Below are 9972 nucleotides of genomic sequence, written 5' to 3' on the forward strand. Positions count from 1 at the left end.
TCGGAAGAAAAAAAAAGATATAGCTAAAAGAGTGCACAAGCCGTTACGCGAGAATACGTATTATCACCTCGAAAACAACGATTCGGGGAACGTTTTGAGTCGAATAAATGTCGTTTAGAATTGTGTGATTTTTCAATAAAATACATTTTGCATTGTTCCAGGTGCCCGAGAATTTCTACCTATAAAGATGTTTTGCTTTAATATCCGTTGCTACCAGCTACCACAAAAACAACGCGCGTGGCTAGGCAAAAATGGGGTAAGTTTGGCCCATCATATCTCTTCAGAGAGCATGGTGACCTATCCTTTTTATTGTATTTTTCAAAACAGTGCTTCGTAGAGAAAATTTAGGGAAAGTTAAAAAAAAAAACTTTTAGTTCTGAGGAATCACTATAAGTCCTCTTAAAAAATGATCTGCGCGTTTTCTAAATACGAATGTAAATGCACATTACCTAATATCAGAGACAGTAGCGAGTGCCTCAGTTTTCAACACACTCTGGCTTTAATGACAATCTATAACGTAACGTGAAGCGAAATGTCCACCAAGGATTCATTTTCCTTACTGCACCGGGGCAACAATTCACAACGCAAAAAATGCGAGTAAATGCTTAATTAACTCGTGAGAAATTTTTCATTTGTGCGAGCAGCTGCACACAAAGAATGCGAGTAAATGTTTACTTTACTGATACTGGCCATTTCTCGCGTCCAAAAAGTCAACATCTTGTGTCCACACGGCCATCAATCAGAATAGGTTTCCAAATATAAGCTACTCATCGATTAAGTATTAAAAGCTTTTCTTTTTGACAATCACAGTGAGCAAACTGAAACACTTGAAAGCTTGAATGTCATGGACAGAAAATCTGTTCAGCGTGAAATGAAATCTGCCCCGGCACATTTTGCCGCTCGTACGGGCCTGTTGGTGGTGGCTGTTTTCGGGATTTGCTCTTTCTTTCTGCTTTGCAACTATCTTCTGCTAAATCAGCGTATTGGAGCCATGGAGGAAAAATTGGAAACTTTGCAACGAAGCGAGAGACCAAACCCCAACGTTTCTTTTGATGATCAGAAAGGCACTGAGCAAGTGTTGCACCCCAGAGAAAAGAGATCGGTCAGCCTGTCAGATTTGGAAAAACGGCTGCGATTTTTGGAGCGAAGGTATTTAGTTTTGCATTCTAGCGTTTTCTTTTGTTTTTGGAATGTTGAACAAGTGACTGCATTGAGATTATATCGGTATCACACACTTCACTGTCCATGTTGTTTCCTTATGTAATGAGCTTCACATTGACTGAATACGGCATCACATGTGAAACGGATTTAAAAAACGTACGCCCTTGTGTTTCAATTTATTCTTTTTCCTCATGTTACCTTCATTTGCCGCCAAATGACGGAAACATGAAATTGCCCAAAATAAAGTAGGTAAAAAGCTGTTAAAACTATGTACACTAAATGTTTTCGATCTTTGGGATCATCAACAGAGTGCGAGTTCTGAAAAAGAAAAGTAGGTCAGCCTTGCATCAAGATTACGTAACGCCCAATTCCCAGAGGAAACTTGACAATGTGAGGTGAAATTCTCGATATCGATCTTGGTTGTTTTAACTTCGGGATGGAAGCGTGCGATGTAAAATGCTTCTGTGATTCTCTGTTTCATTCAAGAGTGAAGTGTGGCTAAAATGCCCCGTGAGAAAATGTGATTTGTATGATATTTTACATATTTGGCTGGTTCCAACTGTTTGTCGACATCAGAAAACAAAGAACATCCAAAATCAGGTTACGTAATCTTTACCGACTCCCAGTATGTTGCAAGCCTAGATTGCAGGTACCAGACAATGGAATATTAACGTGAATACTCAACGTGCTTGCGGCAATAAATAGAGAAATAAAAATTGAGTAAACCAAAATTCGAAAAAAGTGGTAAAGCTTCTAAGGTGTTACGTAACTTAACAGATAAATACAAGTTTAAAGACAAAAAATGTGCTTATTAAAAGCTAACAAAACCATGGAGTATTATGTAACTACTAAAGCTAACAAATCACGAACTATACTGAGAAAAATTGATCTCGTGTATCAGTGACAAGTTTACCTTTGAGTCAAACCTTTTTTTTTTGACAATGCGTCTCAGTGTATCAATACAAGGCAAGTCTTATTTACCATCTGTTATTTAGCAAAATTCACATCAAACCTCGCCTACTTATTCCAAGGCGCGTAAGTTCAAACGGCTTTCTCTAAATGTGCAAGGATGAATGTTAACTAAAGAAGAGAAATTTTCTCATATTTAAAAACTCAAAAAGCCACAATCATTTCTTTGGAAGAAACCTATTCATCACGTGAATCAGTGAAAAATTGAGGTCTACAGACTGAGGCACTGAACTACACACTCAAAAGGAGTTTGCCTTGTCTTAAATTCCAGTTCACCTCTTCGTTTAAAAAGCATTCAAGTGGACCCAGAGGGTAGCCTTTTCTATTACAAACATCTACGCCCAAATAACTGCCACGGACATGACGAAGTCATACAAATACTATGCAAACAACTGACTTATTATATCTAAAACTGACACATCAAAAGTCATCATCTCCAGTGACTAAAACATCACTTTCAATCCAATTAATCACACTACTCCGGAGATATGTGAAAACGCAACTTTATTTCTGCGGTTGGGCCTACCGTCCACACCCTTAATCCGACACGAAAACGGATCTTTTCGAAAACGTTCTTCAAATGGAGGGACTTGAAAACGTTGGGTTTGTGTTTTAGCGTGGACGGTAAACATATTTTAGACGAAGTATTTCGAAAAACGAAGAGATCACGATAACCATGGTGATTGTTGCGTTTTCAAATTTCTCTGGCGTAGTGTGGACGGAAAACATTTGATGCGTTTTCAGGGTGAAAATGACGATTTCAAATTTCTCTGGCGTAGTGTGGACAGAAAACATTTGATATGTTTTCAGGGTGAAAATGACGATTTCAAATTTCTCTGGCGTAGTGTGGACAGAAAACATTTGATATGTTTTCAGGGTGAAAATGACGATTTCAAATTTCTCTGGCGCAGTGTGGACGGGCCCTAAATCCTTTACTTACGAATCAAAATCGTTGAACCTAAAACGAGGATTGACTACTTTCTTATCTCGCGGTCACTTTCTTGCAAGGGACGCGAAACAAGCGGAAATTAGTGCTTCAATTACGCTTCACCACAACTCAATCTTCTTAAGTATTCAATGGTGTTAAAAGTAAGTTCAGTAGAAGTCCAGCTTTATAGAAATTTAATATCACCCTGTTGGAAGACGATAATTATAAAGAACTGATCTCATTTTACTATCCACGAATATTAAGAATATACTCTGAAGTTTTAGATAACCAATTGCTATGGAAACTAATTAAGATGGAACTAGAGTTGCCAAGAGTATTTACTCAGGCTTCGCATCGCAATATCAGATCGTGCTCTACAAGTGCAAGACTTAAGTTAAGATATTTACTATTCAGCTAATTGCTTATTGTTTGCCTCATCTTCAAAGTTCTGTTTTACGAAGATTCTTGATTTTTTTCAGCATCTGAAGTGCTTGTCTCGGCGTCATAGTTAGGATTTTAAAGAATTCGTTGAACGACCCGTTCGAAAATGCTCAACGTCGTTCTTCTTTCCCTCCTCACAAAACAGGGCATTCTCCATGATTCCTCACTTTCCAGTTTCCAAGCCCTCCGCTAACAGCGCCTGGCGAGCGCATTGACACCCCATTTGGCGACCAAGACAAAACAGCTTGCGTTTTAAGACTCGGGCTTTCCTTCGGAAGCCAAGTAATTACGCTAAAAAATAACAAGATATTCAAAATAGAAAAGATGTAAATTAAGAACGAGGAAGAGGCCCTTCAGAAAGAGCTACAAGGTCTTGACTGCAAAATTTGGGATGCAAATTTTTTCGACCACGATATCTCAGAAAAATTCGAAGCTGCCGGCAAAGAAGACGTCAAGCGACTCTATGAAATAAGAGGCAAAGAGGCCACATTCAGTTTAAAGATGAAATAGGTTGAGCAAGGAAAAAAACCCAACTACAGTAAATATTTCTATAATATCAAAACAAAAAACAAACAAACAAACTAGAAACTAGAAAGCGAAGAAAAAACCCAGTGCAGGACGTCAACAAGGAAATTGAAGACTTTTAGAGGAAATGTACATTGTTAAATAAAATGGCAACAAGGGCAACCACGCATCCAAGCAAAGTCACGAATTGAACAACTTTATTGAAGATCTAAACATCCGTCTACTTAACGAGGAAGAAGAACACTTCCTAAGATCTAGAAAGATTTGACTAACGACGAATAGAATGATAAGATCCCCCTACAAAACATTGCATTGTAAGTTACGTGTGTATTGTTTAGTAACAATGATAATAATTTAAGTAGTGTATGGAGGTAACTGTTAGCGAGAGAAAGAAAATCTCCAAATTATCCAAATTATAGATATAAATAAATATGTCAACTACTTGACATTTTGGGGAATTTTTTTTCTCCACAGGATCAACGGAAACAATTGTTCTGATATGTCTCCGAAAGGAGGGAGTGACTGGGGGTTTCTTTCTTACCTCAGAGGTTTGTGCAAATTTAGCAACTGAAATTTGAAAACCGTTGCAACTGTTGGCACAGTTTCGTTTCTAGACAGCTTTTCAATTTCTCCTTCTAAATATTCTCAGGTCGAGACGGTCGTGACGGCAGAGAAGGTCCCATCGGACCTCCAGGACCTCCGGGAAAACCGGGTACCCCTGGGATTTCTGGAGTACCCGGTACACCAGGAATGCCGGGAAAGCCAGGTACACCAGGACGTAAAGGTAAGATATGATAAACTTTTCCAGAACAAAACTTTTCTAATTCATGCCAAATTCCAGAGCCCTGTTGTACGTAACTTTTGAATTCAGCTCTAACCCCATTCAGACTAGGAAAGGAACTTTAGAGGCCCTTTGAACCCTTGCAACTATAAAAGCATCAAAGCAATGAATCCAAATTTGGCGACTTCCCGTTTGATTTTATCTGGGGACAATTTGACATGACATTTCATTGCCAGGTTATGGATCTCGATGTAGACCATATTTTGACGTGCGTTGATTTTTTTTTTTTCGTTTGTTTGTTTTACTTTTACTTTTGGTGTTTTTAACATTGTTGAGTTAAGGACGGTGCCTACTAAATACAAAGGTTTTTGCGCCAGGTTAGGACCATGGGTAAAAAGTAGATCTTTGCAAGGACTACGGGAATCCCCGAAGAAAAACTGGGGTAACCATGCATTTTTTCGAGATAATTAGCCTTAAATCTCAACAAAAATGCTGATATCAGCATTTTTCTGAAAAAAAAGGAAAGGATATTTCTTCACAGATTTCCTTAGAATTCTCCTTTACAGACAGAAAAGCAAACACAATTTTAAACATCTTAAAACTGCATGGTAAATGGTAACACAAAAACCATTTTTGGTATGTTTTTAATAACAAAATTGTTGCAACAGAACTTTTAGGGTCTCTGAGAGCCTTCCTCTGGTTCAGCTAAAATACAGTCTAAATACCTTTTGCTCATAACCAGAAAGTAATCACTTGTTGAATAGAATTGCCACTTCCGTTTCATAACATAAAATGTAGGGGTAGCCACGCGTTTTTTAAAGTTATTAATCTTTTTTGAAAACTTTTACGGTGCCCATTACATATTTTTCTGTCATCTTCCCAGTAAGTAAAACATTTGCGCATCTTGAACTTGTTCTGCGCGCGCACTACGCTATCTGCAGGTACATGTTTACAGTTGGATTTCAGTATATTTTTCGGCAGATAACAGCTAGTTTTTCAGCTGGAAGACGTTAACAGTTAGTGGCTAGCGATATGCTGCTATTCTGGTGTTCCTGGTTTAAGTACAGGTTTATTAAACTTGATTTGGTCACAGTGGGAAAATTTGCTTTCATTTTAGTCGTGTACTTGGTAGCGTAGTTGATTGCGTCAGTGTCAACCCCAGTGCGCGTGGCGATTTAACCTGCCTTGCGTGATGCGCAGAACGTGTGCGCACTAACAAAAGGAGGCACCGTCCTTAACTGTCACTCTCCAGTTGTTTTTAGAATTCTGGTGGTTTAGTAACGTTTCATAAAAATTGGCCACTCCAAGATGGCAGCTACTGGGAAGTGGTGTCATTCTACGTCGTATGACGTCATAGTTATCAATCTTCCAAGTTTAATTTCCATAGCTTTAATACTCTAAGAGTTACAGAATGAGGACCTGAATACAGCGGTCCCCTCCCCCCTCCTCACTGTTATAATTTGTCTAACTTTTAACTCCAGCAAACATTAGCAGTGAAAACAATTTGGTACAAGTGTGTTGTCGATATTGAAATAACTTTACTTGACCAAGCCTGGTTGCTCACTTCAGTTGCCTTTTGCATTTTAAGTAAAGAGCCTTCAGCTTACTCTGTATGATGATATGGTAATTATGACATTAGATCCGCTGTCTTGGATTCCAATATTTTTTAGAAGCTAGACAAGAAAAGTAGAATCACATTCGAATCACTCTTTGACGGTGGTCGTAGTGGATTCATTACCTTCTGTTGTAAACACTTGATTTCTCGCGCCATTTTGAAACTTTATTAACAGACTAACAACTTTGTGTGACATTTCAGGAGAGACAGGAAAGCCTGGTACTAACCAGCCAGTTCCAGGCCCTCCCGGTCCTAAAGGAGACACAGGTCCTGTCGGGAGTCCTGGGTCAGAGGGACCTCGTGGGCCCAAGGGGGATACAGGAAAAGACGGAGCCGGGGAGTCTGGTGTCCAATATGTTCACTGGGGAAAAACCACATGTCCCAACGATACTCAGATGGTTTATGAAGGTAAGATTGTCTCTGCGCATCTAAACTGCGTACATAATTACTGTCGTTACATCAGGTTACTCAAGACATCGAGTTTGCGCTCTAAGAATGAAATCTAAAGAAGGAAAGGGCTTGTGCCGCTTATGTTAACTTTGCCCTCAGGTAGTCGCTACCTCTAATGCGTCTGTCGTTTTCAATGAAGAAAAGATAAAATAATAATAATAATAATAATCATGATAATGATAATGATAATGATAATGATAATGAAAATGATAATGATAATCGTAATCATAATCATAACAAAACGACGAACGCAGAAAGTATCGATTAGGTTTTTACGAGTTCAGGGTTCGTTAATTCCAACTATCCTTCTCTTGGGCTAAGTTTGAATCTAGTGTCGCCAGACAGTCTTATTTGCGATGAAAATGACACATCCTGGGCTTCCTAGCGCTATCACGTTATATTACACATTACATAACATATCACAAAACATAACAAAGCTTCTAGAAAAAGTACGCTAATCGCTTTCAGTTTATGAGATATGCCAGAGAAAACGTGAACGTATGTGGAAAGATTTGGGCGCGAACTTGCTCAAGGTTGAAAATATTTCCAGAACTGTAATCCTTTGTTTGGGGTAGCAGAAACATAAATATTAAACCGTTTTTTAGCTGAAGCGTTATATAATCATACTTTCATACACCGCCAATGATCCAAAGCTGTAGAAAATGTTTCCGCTAGTGGTAGGCTTGTGCAGGGCCGGGTAGAATAATTTGAATCGGTCCTGAAAAAGCCCTTCGATTGGCGCCGCATATGTTAACAATTTATCTAAAACGCGCAATTCCCAACATTTACGAACCACAGGCATTTTCATCTCCAATGACATAAATACTCTTTTTCTGAGTCAGGTCGGGCTGGAGAGGGAAATGCTTGGCTCGAGGTCCTGGTGGTAAATAACGGTTTCAGATCCTTCTGAAATGATGGACAACCGAATGTCCACCCCTCCACCCAAGTACTAGTCAGTCAATAAGCTCATTTATTTTTTGAGCTGGGTTTGTAAGATACTGAAGCGTTTTATTCATGTTCAGGTTTTGTTGGAGGTAGCCATTACACCCATACTGGTGGAGGAGGAGAATACATCTGCCTACCAAATGAGCCAAAGTACGACAAGTACAAGGACGGGTTTCAGTCAAGCTCATACGTTTATGGCGCTGAATATGAAGTCAGCACATATAGTCCTTTTGAGAAGAAAATTCACGATCACGACGTCCCATGTGCTGTGTGTTACGTCAAGTCACGTGCCGCCCAGCTGATGATACCCGCAAGGAACGACTGTCCCTCCGGTTGGACCGAGGAGTACCATGGGTATCTAATGGCAGATCATTACAACCACAAGCATTCAACCAGTTTCATTTGCATTGACGGGGAGGCCGAATTTATTCACGGCAGCCACTCCAACCAAAATGGTGCCCTAATGTACCTCGTGGAAGGAGCCTGTGGGTCGTTACCATGTCTCCCGTACGTTGCTGGCCGAGAGTTGACATGCGCTATATGCACAAAGTGAATTATAGCAGGTTAAGACTTCTGCCTCAATTTACGAAGCGACAAAAGTTATAAAAATGGTAGTATAAATGAATAAAGGTCTTGAAGCAGAACTGTATTGAGCATCGTGGATTTGCCTTTTTTTTAGCTGAGATGAGGTGAGGTATCACATGGAAAGAGTGATAACAGACGAGCACGAAATTGTGTAATTAGAACCGTTCTTTCAGTAGCTTATAGCAACGTGATCTATCAGGCATACAAGCATCTTTTACCCTTTTATGCATATGGACTTGGGTTCTACGAAGACGGCTCATTGGTGGGTTCTACAGTGAAAACAGCCTGGTTATAAGTGGAAGCCCCAGTGGAAAGCCCTAGCTCCGGTCCTTATCCTCACTCCTTGTCGGGCTACCTCTTCAGTCGATCGTCGAGCTCAGCGCCTTTTGGCAGAATCTTCGCACCAGTCCCTCACTAAGCGAGTATAAATAAAAGCTCTGCATCTCAGTTCAGCCCAGTTCTCGTAAGAATCCGTTGGCTGTTAGCAGCCGTGATATGTTGTCTTTATTTCTCGATTTCTCGATTGTTTCTACACGCTTCTCTTTTCCTCTTCCTCCTTTTCCCTAGCCTCTTACTCTTCCAACTCACTCCAGCGCGGTCGCATTTCTCCAACAGCGAATAGTATGCTATCCGTTGATATCTTTGCTACTTGACCCCATGCAACTACTAAGACGGTACGAGCGGAGTAGGTTACATTTAGTGCTCTCTTTAGAGCTGTAGCTGCAGCACTTAACGAATACCACAGGTGTCCGAGGAAGGGGTGCTATCCCTTGAATCGTTTGGTGTAGTCTATGTACGGGCTATTTTAGGTGGGCTCATACCTCCCGCTTCTGTAAATCCTGGCGTCATTTCAGACTTCTAATATTTATACTCATTTAAAGACCACCTTTGGCATCTGTAGTAGCAATTCGTGCTTCTTTTCAAACTCATTAATAATTCATCAAGTTAAAAGAAAAGGAAATCATAACCGTGACTGTGGTTTGGATACCTGGTCTTAATTAGCACAGATTTTGACGATTGTACTTCTCCGTTTACTCCTTAGTTTTTGTTTCGATTGAGAAGAAATGTCAAACACTCGAGACAGTGTTTCATCGGCTATCCAACACCTCGAATTTCGTCAAAAATACTTCTCTGCGCGACGTATTTTCAACTCTCTTCTCGGTGTTTGGATATCCCTATGAAGCACTGTCTCTCGTGTTTGTATATTACTTCTCCTGATTTCGCAAATTGCGATGAAAAAAGCGAACTATAAGTATACGTAAATATACTTTTGTTATTCAGACCCGGATTTTGGGGGAAGGGGGCTTTAAAGGTAGAGGACAATAAAACTTGCAGGATTCACAGCTTGTCCATGACTGTTTCTTTTGAGGTTTGTGCTGGTTGCATGAAACAAAGACGTAATATGACGTGTGAATTGGGCTCCTATTTAACAATTTTGCAGCCATCTTCGATCAGCCATCTTGGATTTTATGATTTTATTATATGGCTTTGGCTTGTGGCCGATGTAACGCGCGCTCTGATTGGTTAATTGTCACTGAATTGTAGGGCATTATTCTCCCGTAATGCCCACGG

General features: G+C 39.9%; 1 protein-coding gene across 1 annotated transcript; it reads left to right on the top strand.

Annotated features, from left to right (window-relative positions):
* The first annotated feature begins 770 nt into the window (after window positions 1–770).
* On the top strand, window positions 771–8459 carry LOC149106671 (uncharacterized). Its single transcript, XM_089297658.1, has 5 exons — window positions 771–1149; window positions 4499–4572; window positions 4674–4808; window positions 6622–6828; window positions 7893–8459. Exons 1-5 carry the CDS (start codon window positions 845–847, stop codon window positions 8366–8368), a joined length of 1197 nt encoding a protein of 398 aa, XP_089153784.1. The 5' UTR covers window positions 771–844; the 3' UTR covers window positions 8369–8459.
* Window positions 8460–9972: the final 1513 nt, after the last annotated feature.

This window comes from Orbicella faveolata, unplaced genomic scaffold, assembly GCF_042242905.1.
Source record: "Orbicella faveolata isolate gen_17 unplaced genomic scaffold, um_ofav_v1 contig_3, whole genome shotgun sequence".
Lineage (NCBI taxonomy): Eukaryota > Metazoa > Cnidaria > Anthozoa > Scleractinia > Merulinidae > Orbicella > Orbicella faveolata.